Consider the following 18,747-nt stretch of genomic DNA (forward strand, 5'->3'; position numbering starts at 1 on the left):
TTAAATGTAACTCTTGCATGCTTTCAATACATAGAGTTCTAACAAATTATCGCACTAGAATCTTCTGATGATATCAACAATTTCCGATGACTGATACTTTGTAACTTTGATTCATTCCGGTAAAAGGGCATCGTGGCGGGAAAATAAGGACTACGTATGCACACGTCATATGACCAATTAAGCCTACCATTAACCGATTCGGAAACATACTGATTGCGCAAAATATCACATAAGATAGCAAACGATAGTAGTTAGCGGCATATTGACAAGTTAGTAAAATAGACACGGTCCAATTCTTTGGATCTGTAATACCCATTTTATTCATCCGCGACAACCTACGATTTGCTACGAAGTTCAACCTAACAACGACTGCGCGGAGTGATTTATTTAAGGACTACACCCAGGCGCTGCTCGAATGCAGTGGGTTCTCTTCTCTGTCAAACCCAGAAGAAAGCGGGGTCGTGACGGAACTGGGGAATTGTCGGAGGTCCCAGAATCACCGAAAAATATAGTTTACAGAAACCTCAGTGTTGTGCGAGAGTACCCGTCAGATATAGATTTTTAAGATTTTTCCATATTTGAACTAATACGCAAGTATGTCCTGGCAAGGCTACGTGGATAACCTGATGGCCGATGGCAGCTGCCAGGACTCTGCCATTGTTGGGTACACGGACGCTAAGTATGTCTGGGCATCGTTTCCCGGTGGTACATTTGTTAACATAACGGTAAGTACATAATCAAATAATTATAGACTTATCTACAAACAAAGGGAAATGCCGCCATTTTAGGCTGTTAGTTCATTTAATATGGGAGTAAGGCCTTGCCTAATGGGGAAGCCCTAGATGGAATGATAAGGTAATGTTAGGCTCGAGACAGGCATTGAATGTTGGCTAAGCTAGCACACATGGTATCCGGTGTTTTCTTGTACAGAGACTTTTGCACGTTTATTTGAATTGCAAGTGCTTAGGCTCAGAACCACAACTACATTCAAAATGTCATGGTGTTATCAATATAGCTAAGGTCTAAAGCTTTCCTTTTGAGTTAAACATTGACTGTTCAACATGAAAGTGTAGGAGGTAATCCGCTGGCTAACATGTTTAGTTAGTTATCAACACATTAGTTAGGCTAACTATCTAAACTAGAACTTGCAAATGAAACACAACCGTGCTTTCAGCAATTTGATACCCCATATGGGAAAGTTAAATGGAGACCGGTTTCCCGTCTTGTAGCGTTTACTGTTATGTCTAGCCGGCAATGCGGGCTTTGGGAGGGATGTCGGGAGCGAGAAAATTCATAAATCAGGCCTGTCACCCAGATTCGAAAGTTATTAAGCAAAAATGTTGGCTCATTACGCTGCATGCATATGTTACATGCACAATTTGCTTTGTACACTCAGCGGTATTCCGTTACATTTGTGAATCAGGCCCTCGCTCTCGCCCCTTTTGATTTCCCAAGATGGCGCCTCCACTCTGCATTTATTATTTTTTTCCTCCTGTCTACGCAATTTGATCGGATTGCAACCTAAATTGATGCACCAGCTCGAGGCAAATTGGTTGTACAATAGTTTACCATCCAATTGGCCTGCAGGTTTATTTTACATATTGCCTCAGTCTGGTCATTCGTGGGCCCTCCATTTTGTTAGCTAGCATTGATGCATGTAAATCAACTATTTAGAGTTGCTTGTGTTGTCAAAACCAGTTTAATATGTCAATTCACGCGCGTGCAGAACAATTATTCGATAGTTTTCTACATGTTCGCGGGTTAATAAACATGTACGTTTTAACTAGCTATCTTTCTAGTGTGGAACTGCGACAGGATATTACCCATAATCTAATGAATTGCGATTCCTGTATCATAGATTGCCGTGCGGATATTAGAGGGTATTTTTCAGTCAGATGATTCCTTTGGCTTTGCTAAGCTATGGTTAAACATCTAACCATTAACTGTTTGGTACCCAGGTCTGGGCACATTCTCATAGCTGTTACATTAATAAGTTGGCATTTACTCTGCTAAGTTTATGTTCAAATGTTACAGGTTGTAGGCAAGCTGTCAAATCAGTTGTCCTGCTGTGTTGCCTTGGTGAATTACGCTGGCTTCTGCTAGCCTCTAACGTTAGTGTTCTAGAGACTTCCACGAGGAGGCCAGCTTCTAGCTTTGCCAAGGCGTTATGGCATAACCTTAGCAGGCTAGCTACTTTGCTTTTTAGATGGCCTCATTGAATACGCTGAATTCCCTTCATTTTTTTCTGAAAAGGAGGGGACTGTTGTATAATTGTGCAATTCTATATGAGGGTGAGGCCTTTGTGCTGTCATTTTTATTTGGAACCTGAGAATAAACCAGTCTGCTTTCATTGAATAATTGTATGGGCAAACTATACTAAATCTGACTAGCTAGGCATCAGTTGCTGACCAGGACAGTCAAGCAATGCCTGATATGTATTGCAAAGAAATACAACTGAACTGTATTGGATTGTTTAATTACTTCACTGAACACATGATTTAAAGGATACATTCAATGGTCTAGAGTCAAATATGGACACTGGCCTATGAGAGCAGAGATGGTTACACTATTAATCTCTATCACACAGTAGCCTAAACAATTTTTCAGCATGTGTTCCTTTCTGCCTGGTAGGAAAAATGTGAACTGCAATCATTCTTAAATTGACAAGTTCTCCCAACAGTGATTCCAAAAAAATCCCATTTATTTCAAATGTCTGACTGCTTTTGGCTGCCTTTTTGTTGAAATGTTTTAATTTAACCAAATAATGCTCCCTCTGAAGCTTTGCTAGTTTTCAACCAATTTTGATTCTTGCTGTTTTAGACATTGGAGAGAATAAACAAGGTCTCACATATGCTCTTATCTTATTGTAGTGTAATGACAAATGTTTTTATGCATATGAAATTGCTTGACTTTCTAACTTTACATGCTTGACATTTGTCCATCAATGCTCATCCGTAGGTTGACGAAATCGACATCATAGTAGGAAAGGACCGAGAAGCTTTCTTCTGCGGCGGGCTGACCCTAGGCCAAAAGAAGTTCTCTGTCATCAGAGACAGCCTCCACTCCGATGGGGACTGGACAATGGACATCAGGACAAAGAGTCAAGGAGGAGAGCCCACATACAACGTTTCCATAGGCAAAGCCGGCAAAGGTAATGCCTGTCCCATTTCTTCACTGCTCAATCAAACAATTTAAGGCTCTATGTAGTGCATAGGTTTGGTTGTAATTATAGTTTGCTGTGCATGTACAATATACTGGTGTTCACCTCCTCAATATATAATGTATTTAAGGGACAGATGCAATTATGTCTGTCACATTAAATCAACAAATGCAACATTACACTCAAACGCCTTTTGGTATTTGTTTCACTGTTCAAACGGTCCTGAATGTTTTGAATGTCAGCAATCAAGTGTAAGATGTAGAACTTTGAAAATGCGTAATGGCGCTTTCTGTATTTTGAAAGTTCTGTAGCTTAAACTTGATTGCTGACATCCCAAACAGTAGACTAATGAAACATGTACCAAAATATGGTTTGAGTGGAATTTCCCTTTTAAGCACAGAGCTATTATGTATGGGGAAAGGGGGTTTATGCAGTATATTGGACTTAAGTTCAATTCCAAGTATTTTTCAGATTAAGGAAGCCAATCAAATACCATTTAATTTAAAGAATAGGTTTGTTTTCCATCAGATTGGATTCAGGGACAATATTTGATCAACTGCTAGCTAGTCAAATGAGCCACAAGTCTTGATGGGCCACCCAATTGAAGGGGAGATGCCCTGCCATTCGGAAAAACAAGATGCCTGTGAGTTGTGCCAATGTTCATTTAGCCTTTATGGTCCCTATTCTCCTATGTCCCTAGCAGCTTTAAGTCCATGACACTCCTACTTGCAATACACAACCTCTCATCTGTGTATGTTTCTGTCACAGGGCAAGCTGGGCAACCTTTTCTGAGTTCACTCTTCTGGTCTTCTTCCTGATCGAATCAACCTTGAATTGCATGCGTATTCCCTATCCCTCTGTAATTGATTCCCTTTTCCCCTCACATCAACGCTTAAGTGTCAAGTTCAGGTTATTCCCCATCACATGTTAACCCTAGTCCCGGTCAATTTAGGCATTTCCACTCTGATAGTGGCACTCAAGGATTTTGCTGCTGTTCATATGTATTGAGGAGAGGTACTACAAGCATGCTGACTGCATGTGTACTGCATTAGTGTTGGTGGTAGTGAGTAGAAGCATTCACTTTCCTATTCCTCCCTGCTGCTGGCATGCCATGTAGACTCATAGCTAAGTAGTGGATAAAGTAAAGGGTAGGCTTAGACCAGTGTTTTGTTTCTGATTTACAGAACTTGTCATTGCCACCTTTTACACCAGTTTAGAATGGAGCAATTTGTGCTGATATTGTCATAGCTTCTGACTGGGTAAAAAAGCCATTTATGGACTTTGTTAACATAAGCGGATGATTCAGACATTCCTTAGTTCAGAAGAGTAGGCTAGATGTGTTTTGTTATACTCTAGGATAATGGGCTTGAATGGTCAGCACTATTGCATAATTTGTGGGAGCTTTGCATGTTTTCTTCCAGTCCAAGGGCAGCAGCCATAATAAGAAAATGAATGCTTGCGTATTGGCCATGGACGGGGCCTCTGGTGAGCTTCCTATGTCTTCCTTCATACTAACCAGCCCTGTCCACCACCTTGTTTCGGTTTGAAAATTTCTTTAATATTCAATGATCTAACTTCACATTTTCTCAATTTCCCTTCTCTCTTTTCTTTCAGTCTTGGTTCTTGTATTGGGCAAAGAAGGGGTCCATGGAGGCGGATTGAATAAGAAGGCATACTCAATGGCAAAATACTTAAGGGATTCAGGGTTCTAGTTTTGTCTTGAATTAGCCCAAGTGTAGTAGTTGAGGAAGAGGGGAGAAGTAAAGTAAAAACACAAAATAAAAATGTTAAAGCAAAGAATGCTGTTAACATTTTCCTTTCAAGCAGTCCTATTTAAAATGAGCCCTGGCAGCGTTATTGGCAGTGCAGGGCCACATGTTTAAGACCCTGCAGTCAACAATGTAGCCCCACCTTTAGTGGGGAAAAGTGGTTTCTTATCCCCCCCACCACCATGTCTGTTCATTTCTGTGCTTTTTTTTCTTGTGTACTCCAGCATTGGTTTTAGTCATGGGAAAGGAAGGTGTCCATGGAGGGCAGCTCAACAAGAAAGCGTATACAATGGCTGACTACCTGAGGAAGTCTGGATACTAAAGCAGCCTCTGCCCAGCCTCCTAGCAGCTCACCCTTTCCACCCTCTTGCGTTTCACAGTACTTCCAGTTCTAGTTGGTAGTTGCTTCTTTTCTGCCCCCTCCCATTTTTTTTGCTCCATTTTTTTTATTTATCCCCTTTTCTCTTGTCTTTTTCCAGTCATCTTTATGCATTCACACTGTGTACTCTATTCCATTCTAGCACTACTGTTGCACCATAGTTAAAGATGAGCATGTTGTTAACAGGACATTGTGACAAATCTGTACTTATAAAGACCTGCACCATTCTAGCCAATGCTCAGTGAAAACCCTAAAGTGAAGGAAACCTAAATTAAACTGAGATTTCATATGATGGTGCCCGGTAGTTCAGACCCTTTAGCAGCCGATGCCTTTGGAGCACTTGAGCAGTAATCAAGCTCATATTGTCTTCCTTTTCTAGAGCATGTCTGGGAGGGGAAACTGCATGCATATCTTTGAGCCTACTGAAATACTGTTCCGCGTGCCCTGTAACTCCTGCCAAATGTCTGTTCCTCCCTCCCTATTTCCCATCCTGTTTGTTCATAGTAGGTGACACTCCATCAGTACTCAGGAGGCATATTCCTCCAACCACTACACCTTAAAGTCCTCCGTAGCCCCCTCTCCCAGATGGGTTTTTAAGGGGGGGAGCCCAATCCATTTTGGTATTGATTGAATCAAATGGCAAAACAACGTTGACGCAGGTAGAATCTCCTCCCACGCCCTCTTCATGACCTTTCTGACTACATGAACCCCATGGACATTCCATCGTTGCAATGGCTCAGGCACTTAAAATATTGTTTGCCAGCTCCTGTAATATTATTTTTTATTTTAAGGCTGCCATAGTAGACAGTAGATATCCCAGCATAACGATCTGGAGTGTGTCCAGTTTGAATTTCTTAGGACCAACTTTTGTTGCAGCTTGGGTATTTATACATTTGCTCTAGCTACATCATTGTGAAGGACGACTGCTAGCCTCATCTTTCTGCTGAAGGCAAAACAACACTAACATAAAACCACACTATCACATGACACCAGATAAAGCTGCAGGGGGGGGGGGGTAGTAGTTATTGGACAAAATCTGTTTCCTCATTTGTCAACTTTTTTTTTTTTTTTTTTATGAAATGAATTACTGCATTTGAAAACCCATGCTGTGTGAAGAAACAACTGTGGAATAAATTGCCTTGTTCTCTAGTCATCAACTAAGATGTGGTATCAAACTGTGTTCAGGCTCGGTACTTAATGTAATCTCCAATTGAAAATAACTTACAGTAGAAATGACACTCAATTTAATGGGAGATGGGATTGGTTGGAATAAGAACACTTTGGTTGTCTTGTGGAAACTTAAAATACAAAACATGGGTATCCTGTGCCATAAAGTAGAGATCTGTTGCTATTGTGTGATGGATTTTAACTGCTGCCCAGTAAGGGGTAATTTCATTGGCACTATTAGGGGTGTTTTAGCATCTACTCCAATGTTCAGGCCTTGTGGCATGTGTACTAATTAAAATCTTATTTGCTGATTTTTGTTAATTTCTTCCCCCTACACATTTCTTACACCTGGGATAGTCTAACACATTGGATTTCATATGCATAAACCAATAAATGCCATACATTGATTTATCACCTTGTTTACAGACCGATCAAATAAATTTATTCCAACCAGATTGATTGTATGTACTTTCTTGCTTTTCAAGTTGAAATGTTTTCTCTGTTTTGAAGGAAAGTTTGAGCCAGAGCAGCAGTTTTTATTTTTTATTATTAAATTGGAATTGGTCTGGAGGTTCCTATTACCCTGGCCTGGAGATAAATAGTTCAACTGGGATGCTCTTGGTTAATCCTTAAAGGTATGTTGCCGGTAAACACGGTGGAGATGTTTCTTTTGTAGAAAAGAACGAGGATGTTTGCTGGGTCAGTGTGGCAGAATTAGGCCTGGGAACCCCACAGGGCCTGATGGTAACATTCCAAAATATGCATTGCCTTGACAGTGGGTGTTTATTGGCTAGATCAGTGGTTTTCAAACCTCTCCTGGGGGACACCCAGATGTTTAAAAATGTTGCTGTATCCTTTAACTAGCTCACCTGATGGACTAATATAGGGCTTCGTAATTAGTTGAATACAGTGTGCTAGCTCTGAATTACCGTAGTTCAAATACATGGAAATGCTGGTGGTTCCCAAGGAGGGGTTAGAAAACCACTGGGCTAGATGGACTGAAATGATGGCTTAGGTCTGACCTTTCGTATCAGCATAGAATTGGGGAAGCAACAATTATTAAACTGGTCCGGATTCAATTGTCGACAACGCAGCTTCTGAAGGCAATTTCCGATTCAGCCAACAGGCAGCGTTTATCGTGAAGCCGATCTCCGTGTAGTGGGAACATTTTCTTAAAGCCATTTTCACAACCCGTAGTCGGATTGCATCCCGGACTAATTCGGGGTATGTGCATTTCTTTGTAGTAGACTATTGAAGACTTGATATTGATGACGTGAAGATGATGTAACCGATGGTAAATGCGTCATATCTAGTTAATGTCTTGGTTTCTGTAGAAGTAACCAAACTGGGGGAATTAAGAGTATCACAACAACTTGACAAGTGATTTGTATTGGCTTCACAGCATTCCATCAACCCTTTTGGGAATTGGCCTATATGTATAGGTTTAAATTTAAAATGTTTCTTAGAGCCCGGCTGATTGAAAGCCTGTATCAACTGATGTGGGCTTTTTACCGCTATGTTGGTATTGGCTGACCATTCCACCCGGTATTCAGTAAATGGGATGGGGGGTGGAAGAGAATCTCATGCTTATCTGAACGCTTGTTGACATTCTCGTGTTGTCACAATGTATGAAATCAACATTTTAAGCGTAGTTTATTGGACAATTGCTATTTTGGATTGCAATTTATGAGAATTCATTGTGGAAAACTATTTCCTGACTAAAACAGTATATTGGCAGCTATCTCGATGACAAAAACTTAATCTGACAAACCCATCGGCAGGGCTCTAGTTTTACAGAAAAATGAAATCTTATGCATAACCATGGTAGCAACTGAAAGGGAACAGTTTGGAGATGAATACATTATTAGACCAAAGGTGAGTGTACACAATTCGCCTGACACGAGATTGAATCCAAACATTACTGTTGATTTTGTGCGTTTTACATTTATTATACTTGTCACCGCATTTGTATATAATGACATTAGAAAATACTCTGGATACATTCCGTTACATAAGACTTCCTGGAAAATGTGGGGTAGGTGCAACATGAGATTAACAAAATTACAAGGGTTTCAATGAGAACACTGACTGGTGTCTCTAAGTGGCCACAGGCCTCCCTACGTGTGGATAGTTCCTACGCTATTTCAATGCACGGTTATGAAGTCTAAACTATAGCCATGTTTACATCCTATTGGTGACAGATTTTGTGAATATTCGAAAATCTATATAAAGAAAATATGCACATTTTCCCACCAGTAGTGTTAACTCAACTAACTTGTTGCAGATAAAAAAAATTGTGTGATGTAGTGCAGACAATGTACTTTTTCGCATATGTTTTCATGTACCGAATAAAAATCCAAAGTTCAGTGTTTCCATCGCATTTTTAACTCTGCCGTTAGTTTTGTCACAAACTGTTGGGTTGAATAGCAAGTATGCGTACTCTGGTCTTGGCATGTACACTAGCCAACAGCTCACAAATACTGCGGGTGGGCTGGTCTACATGAGATTATTGGATAAACGAGAATATTTGTATTTGTCAAACGGCAGTCAAGCATTGATCATGTCACCCAAATCAGACCATCGATATTTATTGGAAAGGAGTGTTAAGATCATCGTGCACTTTCACCATCCTGTGAAGTTCATCATTTATTTAATCTGTAGACTAATAAACTGCATGGTTTCCTGAGTCATAGTGGGAGTAGCACACACCATATAATCGTGTGACTCCAAGTTTACTTCGATATGATGGTTTTTATATCAATATTTGCACATAGGTGTTTCCACTGCCATTTCTTGCATATTACATTTTACAGACGCATAAAGATCCCACCATGTCGAACGAACAAATTAGGGTAAGTGTAACCATTTATCCCATCATAATCTAAATTTAGACATTTCTAACATATACTGCTCTAGAAAAAGTTAATATAAAATTACAGATTAATCTCGAAGTTTTGACATTTACATTTACATTTAAGTCATTTAGCAGACGCTCTTATCCAGTTAATAAGACAAATATTTGATAAAATATGTGAAAAGTCTGGACTGGGCTAAATGGGTACTGAGTGTAGTAGCCTTGAAGCCAATGGGTGTTCCAAATAAACTCACCTCTTAAATAATACATTTTAATTTCCAAATGTTCAAAACTTACAAACGGACATTTTCTTTTGTAAAATTAGATTTACACTAAAGTTAAAATAAACTGATCATTGCTGTTAACCATGACAGTATCACTTATAACAGGGGAGTGTCCACAGAGATCAGTGTGGCTTTTGTTCTTGCCATCCAGTACACACCTGATTCAATTAATCAGACTTCAGTCAAGACCTGATTAGTTGAATCAGGTGTTATTGCTTGGTTAGAACACAACCCTGCACCCACACTGGCCCTCTGTGGATAAGACGCCATGCACAAAGACCATAACACACACAACTTTCAATTATCTGAAAGCTGATTAACATTTGCTATTCTTATTAATTAGTTCAACTTGTCTTCCTAAAGCTTGTCTGAAGACAGTTTAAAATCTCCCTCTCTACTGTCTATTAAAAAGGTACAGGTGGTGGACCAAAAAATGAATCACCTGGATGAATGAAAGACAACAATGTAACAATGCCCCCACCCAAAAGTGCGTTAGTAGTTACCGACTAGTCATCTTGATAGCATTTTAATCCACCACTTGTAGGTCTTCTATCCCTGATATCCCTCAACCCTGATCTAATTCCTCTCTCTGCATCAGTGACTACCTGTCCACTCCAAACGTCTTGGAGAGAGTACAGAGGTTTCTAATCTTGGTAAAGGCACCATGGCTAGATGCACAATATGCATAACTGTAGTTTTTGTGTGTTTTAATCAACTTAAATCTGAACAAAATACAAATCTATATTAATTGAATATTAGGGATATCAACACACTATTCCCATGTGTTATCCCGGGCCTGCTGTTTTGACTCTCGCTCGCTCTCTACCGCACCTGTTTTTTTCCACCTGCTCAGCTATGATAAGCCAATTGACATTTACTCCTGAGTTGCTGATAGGGCTGTGGCAGTTATTCAATTTTGTCAGCTGGTGATTGTCATGCAAATAACTACTGGTTTCACAGTAATTGACCATTCATTAACAAACACATTTAGCATCTCCTGGCTTCCAAGCATAGCGTACAAGCCACTGATGCGGACTTTGGAACATCTATATTTTGAAAGTCTAATAAATCCATTTAATATAGCCTACACCATCACAATAAATCCATTAGACAGGTGTAAAGAAACCTTATATGAAAAAAATGTAGCCTTTTTCAGAAGAACAGAATAGCATATTCTGAGTTGTCCATATGTTAGGCCCTGAGTTGGCGGGATATGCCATATTGCTGTGTGCTACACTAGTTCATTTAGCAGACAAGATTTGCTTAGAATTCCGTGGCATTTTATAGTATGAAAAATAGGACTACAATTGAATAAAACAGAAAGGATTTTTACTAGAGCTCGACCGATTATGATTTTTCAACGCCGATACCGATTATTGGAGGACCAAAAAAAGCCGATACCGATTACTCTGCCTTTTTTTTTTTTATATATACATATATTTGTAATAATGACAATTACAACAATACTGAATGAACACTTATTTTAACCTAATATACTACATCAATAAAATCAATTTAGTCTCAAATAAATAATGAAACATGTTCAATTTGTTTTAAATAATGCAAAAACAAAGTGTTGGAGAAGAAAATAAAAGTGCAATTTGTGCCATGTAAAAAAGCTAACGTTTAACTTCCTTGCTCAGAACGTGAAAGCTGGTGGTTCCTTTTAATATGAGTCTTCAATATTCCCATGTAAGAAGTTTTAGGTTGTAGTCATTATAGGACTATTTCTCTCTATACCATTTGTATTTCATATACCTTTGACTATTGGATGTTCTAATAGGTACTTTAGTATTGCCAGCCTAATCTCGGGAGTTGATAGGCTTGAAGTCATAAACAGCGCAATGCTTGAAGCACAGCGAAGAGCTGCTGGCAAATGCAGGAAAGTGCTGTTTGAACGAATGCTTACGAGCCTGCTGCTGCCTACCACCGCTCAGTCAGACTGCTCTATCAAATCATAGACTTAATTATAATATAATAACACACAGACATACGAGCCTTAGGTCATTCATATGGTCAAATCCGGAAACTATAATTTAGAAAACAATACGTTTATTCTTTCAGTGAAATACGGAACCGTTCCGTATTTTATCTAACGGGTGGCATCCATAAGTCTAAATATTGCTGTTACATTGCACAACCTTCAATGTTATGTCATAATTATGTACAATTCTGGCAAATTAATTACGGTCTCTGTTAGGAAGAAATGTTCTTCACACAGTTCGCAACGAGCCAGGCGGCCCAAACTGCTGCATATATATACCCTGACTCTGCTTGCACAGAACGCAAGAGAAGTGACACAAGTATCCACATAATTTTACTTCCTCATGAAGCCATCTATTTTGTGAAGTGCACCAGTCCCTCCTGCAGCAAAGCACCCCCACAACATGATGCTGCCACCCCCGTGCTTCACGGTTGGGATGGTGTTCTTCGACTTGCAAGCCTCCCCCTTTTTCCTCCAAACATAACCATGGTCATTATGGCCAAACAGTTCTATTTTTGTTTCATCAGACCAGAGGACATTTCTCCAAAAAGTACGATCTTTGTGCCCATGTGCAGTTGCAAACCGTAGTCTGGTTTTTTTATGGCGGTTTTGGAGCAGTGGCTTCTTCCTTGCTGAGCGGCCTTTCAGGTTATGTCGATATAGGACTCGTTTTACTGTGGATATGGATACTTTTGTACCTGTTTACTCCAGCATCTTCACAAGGTCCTTTGCTGTTGTTCTGGGATTGATTTGCACTTTTCGCACCAAAGTACGTTCATCTCCAGGAGACAGAACGCGCCTCCTTCCTTAGCAGTATGATGGCTGCGTGGTCCCATGGTGTTTATACTTGCATACTATTGTTTGTACAGATGAACGTGGTACCTTCAGGCGTTTGGATATTGCTCCCAAGGATGAACCAGACTTGTGGAGATCTACAATTTTCTTTCCTGAGGTTTTGGCTGATTTCTTTTGATTTTCCCATGATGCCAAGCAAAGAGGCACTGAGTTTGAAGGTAGGCCTTGAAATACTTCCACAGGTACACCTCCAATTGACTCAAATTATGTCAATTAGCCTATCAGAAGCTTCTAAAGCAATGACATTTTATGGAGTTTTCCAAGCTGTTTAAAGGCACAGTCAACTTAGTGTATGTAAACTTCTGACCCACTGGAATTGTGATACAGTGAATTATACGTGAAATAATCTGTCTGTAAACAATTGTTGGAAAAATTACTTGTGTCATGCACAAAGTAGATGTCCTAACCAACTTGCCAAAACTATAGTTTGTTAACAAGAAATTTGTGGAGTGGTTGAAATACGAGTTTTAATTAGTCCAACCTAAATGTATGTAAACTTCCGACTTCAACTGTATATGCTTAATTGAATTTATGCAACTTAAATTGTAATATAAATGTTAGGCTATAAATTTAGATGTTTAATACATTCTAAGGCTGCATGATGCGCCTCTAATGATGATTTGAAAGAAGTCTCATGAAAGGCATGAGCTCAGCTCTATTTCTTGCCAAGTCTGCACACACTTCATCAGTCTCTCATTCACAATTTTACAAGCACTTGATAATATTCTCACCTATTAGACTATTATTCATTTAATTTGTTATTTTACATAGAGCCTACTAATATATGTGGAACTATTTTAGAATGGCCCACAAACAAAAACATGTAATCTGTAGCCTGCACTCGAATAGCAAATGGATGTTATGGGGGGTTATGTTTTTAATATGCAAGCATAGGTGGTGCGTCCATAAATCTAGGGGAAGCTAAACTTTCCCTAAAATAAAATTGAATTATACTGAGCAGAAATATGAACGCAACATGTGGTGGTCCCATGTTTAATGCGCTGAAATAGAAGATCCAAGAAATGTTCCTTATGCACAAAAAACATATTTTTCTCAAATTGTTGCTACAAGTTTGTTTACATCCCTGGTAATGAGCATTTTTCCATTGCCAAGATAATCCAGCCACCTGACAGGTGTGGCATATCAAGAAACTGATTAAACAGCATGATCATTACCAGTGGCTTAATTTAATCCCTCAGAAGTTTTTGGGGCATCTTAAGTTCATTAACCGGCATTTCTACTTGGGTTGTCCCTGACAAAAAATTATCTTGGTCGACCAAGAGCAGTCTTCTTTTGACCAATCAAATTTTAAAACTTGTATTTATCCATATTTAGACACACCCTATGTGTTTTAATAAAATCAACTAGGCTATACAGTGCATTCGGAAAGTATTCAGACTCCTTGACTTTTTCCACATTTTGTTACGTTACGGCCTTATTCTAAAATTGATTAAATCGTTTTTTCCCTCATCAGTCTACACACAATAGCCATAATGACAATGCAAAAACAGTTTTCAATATTTTGTGTGTGTAAATTTATTAAATAAAAAAACGTATCACATTTACGTAAGTATTCAGACCCTTTACTCGGGACTTTGTTGAAGCACCTTAGGCAGCGATTACAGCCTCGAGTCTTCTTGGGTATGACACTACAAGCTTGGCACAGCTGTATTTGGGGAGTTTCGCCCATTATTTTCTGCAGATCCTCGCAAGCCTTTCAGGTTGGATGGGGAGCGTTGCTGCACAGCTATTTTCAGGTCTCTCTAGAGATGTTCGATCGGGTTCAAGTCCGGGCTCTAGCTGGGCCACTCAAGGACATTCAGAGACTTGTCCCAAAGCCACTCCTGCATTGTCTTGGCTGTGTGCTTAGAGTTGTTGTCCTGTTGGAAGGTGAACCTTCGCCCCAGTCTGAGGTCCTGAGCAGGTTTTCATCAAGGATCTCTCTGTACTTTTCTCCATCTTTCCCTCGATCCGGACTAGTCTTCCAGTCCCTGCCGCTGAAAACTTCCCCACAGCATGATGCTGCCACCATGCTTCACCGTAGGGATGGTGCCTGGTTTCCTCCAGATGTGAGGCTTGGCATTCAAGCCAAAGAGTTCAATCTTGGTTTCATCAGACCAGAGAATCTTGTTCCTCATGGTCTGAGAGTCCTTTAGGTGGATTTTGGCAAACGCCAAGCGGGCTGTCATGTGCCTTTTACTGAGGAGTGGCGTGTGGAGTGCTGCAGAGATGGTTGTCCTTCTGGAATGTTCTCCTATCTCCACAGATGAACTCTGGAGCTCTGTCAGAGTGACCATCGGGTTCTTAGTCACCTCCCTGACCAAGGCCCTTCTCTCCTGATTGCTCAGTTTGGCTGGGCGGCCAGCTCTAGGAAGAGTCTTGGTGGTTCCAAACTTCTTCCATTTAAGAATGATGGAGGCCACTGTATTCTTGGGGACCTTCAATGCTGCAGACATTTTTTGGTACCCTTCCCCAGATCTGTGCCTCGACACAATCCTATCTCGGAGCACTACGGACAATTCCTTCGACCTCATGGCTTGATTTTTGCTGACATGCACTGTGAACTGTGGGACCTTATATAGACAGGTGTGTCCCTTTCCAAATCATGTCCAATCAATTTAATTTACCACAGGTAGACTCCAATAAAGTTGTAGAAACATCTCAATGGTGATCAATGGAAACGGGATGCACCTGAGCTCAATTTCAAGTCTCATGACAAAAGGTCTCAATACTTATGTAAATAAGGTATTTATGTTTTTGTTTTATAAATTTGCTAAAATTCCTAAAAAACAGTTTTTGCTTTGTCATTATGGGGTATTGTGTGTAGATTGATGAGGAAATTTTTTTTTAATCGATTTTAGAATAAAGCTGAAACGTAACAAAATGTGGGAAAGGGAAAGGGTCTGAATACTTTCCGAATGCACTGTATGTTTCTCGTATGGCATCGCACTCAATAACCTTATTTGGTTCCAACTTGCACCTTTATTTTTAAGAGTGTGGGGCTAGCAGACTCTTAAGCCTGGTCCGAGATCTGCTTTTGTGCTGTCTTGCCATTTCCTATGGTCAATGTCAATTGCACAAACAGATCTGGGATCAGGCTAAGCAGAGGTGTCCATATGTAAATAAATGTTTTGATGTAATTTGAACAAAATGCATGATTGTAAACAAAGGCATCAAGGTAGGGAACCCAGCTATTATTGGCAAAAAAATCCCCTTTGTTTCAAATTCAAACTTCAGTCTGGGGATATAAGTATATTTATAATAACACATGTCAAATTATTAATTCTAAAATGATTATATCTAAAACCTTTTCATTCTTACCATTACTTGAATACTGGCTTTGCGCCATGTGTATTAGTCACAGCGTCTGTTTTCAAAGATAATAATGCAAATAAAGTTAGCATAAGTCAGTGGCAAATGAAACATTTGGCTGGCCCAACTCTTACAACGATATGTTAATAGGATGCACTTGAGCTCAATTTTGAGTCTCATAGCAAAGTGTCTGAATACTTATGTAATTAAGGTATGTTTTTTTGTTTTTTTATACATTTACAAACACACAAAAAAAACTGTTTCCGCTTTGTCATTATGGGGTATGGTGTGTAGATTGATAAACATTTCTTATTTAATCCATTTTAGAATACGGCTGTAACGTAACAAAATGTGGAAAAAGTGAAGGGGTCTGAATGCTTTCCGAATACGCCGTATAAGGCTTATGGCATAATTAGTGTAGTCTAGGACACTTGGCAAGTATTACACGGTTCAGGCTTTTTCTCATGTTCGAACCTGCATCAATTGGACACAATACAGAGCTGATTGTCAGACCAAAATGGAAGTAATAATTAATCGTCTCCATTATGTAATGGTGAGAGATCCAGGCCACCATGTTACCTATAAGTCTGATCAAAGAGATGGGGCTTTTGAAACCAATGTCACGGCCACAGAGCACAGTAACGTAGCTGGTTTATGGGCCACTGATCCACTACTTGTTCTGATCCGTCATAAAACCTCTTGACGATGAAGAACACACTTCATTAAATCACCGTAGCTTTGTGCCTCTTGATCACAAACCTCTTGAAATGGATGGAAGGCCTCAGCATTCTGTTGACAGTGTCTTTATTGAAGTGAAATTAAATTGAATACAGGCATGTGTGAGCATAAGATGTTTACAAGACATCAAATAAAAAGGCAACAGGACTCAACATAGAACAGTTCAAGTTATAGTAGAAAAAACAATTTTTACTTGTAGAACTTCCTACGTACAATATTACAATATGACGTGAAACCAAATACATGTTGCAAGACCTATCCACCAGTGGCATCATGCATTTCAGAGAAGTGGTCTGTGATGTGTCGAGAGCAGCCAAATGAAGTCTACAGCAGGCTGCTCGTAGCCGTGTAGACGCGGGAACTACCTGAACAAAACTGTTCCTCCCCACCCCCTCTGCTTGTATTACACGACTGCTGAGAGCTTACCCATAACATAGGTATGCTGTGTGTTTGCCCAATCTTCCTTTGGCTGAATGCATAACCGGTTTGGCTTAATTTTGTCTGTGCAGGTCAACGTAACATATCAGTCGCATCAAAATCATACTCTTGAGATGAGCGACTGGCTCCAGGATCTCAGGGTAGAGACCGATTGGCAAAACCCAGTTCCCATGGCCTATCGTTTCTATATATTCACATGGAAAAGGTCAGCTCAATCGATTTTATAAAAGGCTGCTGTATAGTACTTTGATTTAGATATTTCTATGCAGCAGGAATATATACAATATAACTTCTTTTTTTTTGCTTCCCCAGACTACAGATATACAGGCTACAAAATAATCAATGTTTTAAGATGTTAATTGTGGTGATCTATACATTATTTATATACTCAATGCATTCCTTCACAGTTGGTGTCAAGCATGCTCGTGCACACGAGAGCATCGAGCCCTTTCTCACAGTGAATAGAGTATAACCCTAGTCGGAGGATGTCTGCAGAAAACCACCCCATACTGACAAACCAGAGTAAAATACAGCCCAAAACACATGATGACACTCATCTTGTCATCCAGACACCATCTGCACATTGTCCCACCCTTCAGTAATCAGGTTAAAAATACAACAAAAGGAGAATTATGGTGATTTGCATTCTAAACTTGGAGGGAGATAAAATAGATTTTTATTAAACAGAGATGTAAAAATGAAACAAATCCTCTTGACCACGCCTCCAGCGTGAGTCTCTGCAACCCCATAGGGTGAGTGGGAGAGAGGGGCGGGGGACCGGCCACCTGTCTGTCAACTCAGGCCAACCAATCAGGCGCGGACTGGGTCGTGGTCGTCAGGACGAGGCTCCTGCAGCTGCACCACTGTCTCCACGGTGACCTCGCTGTCGTCGCTGGTGTCCAGGTGGTCGTCTTCATACTCGGAGGACTCCTGATCGGGCTCGGAACGTGAGGCGCCCGACATGGTGCCAAAGGAGTGGCCGCTGGTGGAGGCCAGGGAGCGCAGCAGCGGGGTGCTCTCTGACACCTCGTTCTCATCGGGCCCGCTGTCGCCCTCCTCCGAATCGGAGTCTGAGTCGCCCGCAGAGGGGACCACCTTCTGCTTGCACACAGGACACGTCTTCTTGGTCTTGGTCAGCCAGGGGTCCACACACTTGTTGTGGTAAGCTGGAGGGAGGGAGAGGACAGGGAAAAAGGTCACTACACTCACAATCATAGGCAGCATGTAGGTTTTTTCTAGGGTTGTAAATCAAAGGTACAACACACAAGGTAATCCTAAGGGTGTGCTTGTTATCTACTGAATGAATGTTGTACCATGACTATATAAGGGTGGACAATTTTGATTAGGTTTGGCTACAACACCTGGAGAGGGTAATGGGGAATTTCAAAGGCAAACCTAGCTTAATGTATTACAATACTAGGATTTAAGCTTAATAGGTTTACAAATAAGGGATTGTGGACATTTCAGGAAATAATGCTTTAAAACCAGCCATTTTCACCAAGAAAATGGCATTTAGTCTATTTAACTTCTACATTACCAGTACTGTATACAGTATTAGTATAGCTTGACAGTGTCCAGAAGCTACGGCGGTTTTCTAAGAACACTAGCGGTCAGGCCAGCTGGATATTAGATGCAGCAAAGTGAGCTGGAGCCAAATAGATGATTTTCTGGGATGATACAGACAGGCATGGTTCAGGGAACAGCACAGGGTGCAGTAGAGCCTTTCAGACTGTCTCCCACGGAGACATCACATGACCTGGTGTTTTGTACTACATTGACAAAAGTATGTCGATTTTGGAATGTAGCT

At 40.3% G+C, this 18,747-nt stretch overlaps 2 protein-coding genes across 6 annotated transcripts in view; one reads left to right on the forward strand and one right to left on the reverse strand.

The window, feature by feature from the left end:
- Window positions 1–259: 259 nt before the first annotated feature.
- Window positions 260–6,930, forward strand: LOC139540685 (profilin-2-like). Of its 3 annotated transcripts, none has more exons than XM_071344545.1 (3): window positions 260–725; window positions 2,959–3,151; window positions 5,154–6,930. In XM_071344545.1, exons 1-3 carry the CDS (start codon window positions 597–599, stop codon window positions 5,249–5,251), a joined length of 420 nt encoding a protein of 139 aa, XP_071200646.1. In that variant the 5' UTR covers window positions 260–596; the 3' UTR covers window positions 5,252–6,930. The 3 variants fall into 3 exon arrangements, with proteins under 3 accessions (XP_071200646.1, XP_071200647.1, XP_071200648.1); XM_071344546.1 differs by having other exon boundaries at window positions 418–725; window positions 4,775–6,930; XM_071344547.1 differs by lacking the exon at window positions 5,154–6,930 and adding an exon at window positions 3,689–3,828 and having other exon boundaries at window positions 418–725.
- Window positions 6,931–16,551: 9,621 nt separating this feature from the next.
- The window catches only part of LOC139540686 (E3 ubiquitin-protein ligase RNF13-like), a 104,392-nt gene continuing 102,196 nt past the window's right edge, over window positions 16,552–18,747 (reverse strand). For all 3 annotated transcript variants that reach the window (XM_071344548.1, XM_071344549.1, XM_071344550.1), the window contains one exon: window positions 16,552–18,106. In XM_071344548.1, coding sequence (XP_071200649.1) covers window positions 17,751–18,106 — 356 coding nt within the window. In that variant the 3' untranslated portion in view covers window positions 16,552–17,750. The remainder of the gene's footprint in view (window positions 18,107–18,747) is intronic.

Source organism: Salvelinus alpinus, chromosome 16, assembly GCF_045679555.1.
Source record: "Salvelinus alpinus chromosome 16, SLU_Salpinus.1, whole genome shotgun sequence".
Classification (NCBI taxonomy): Eukaryota; Metazoa; Chordata; class Actinopteri; order Salmoniformes; family Salmonidae; genus Salvelinus; species Salvelinus alpinus.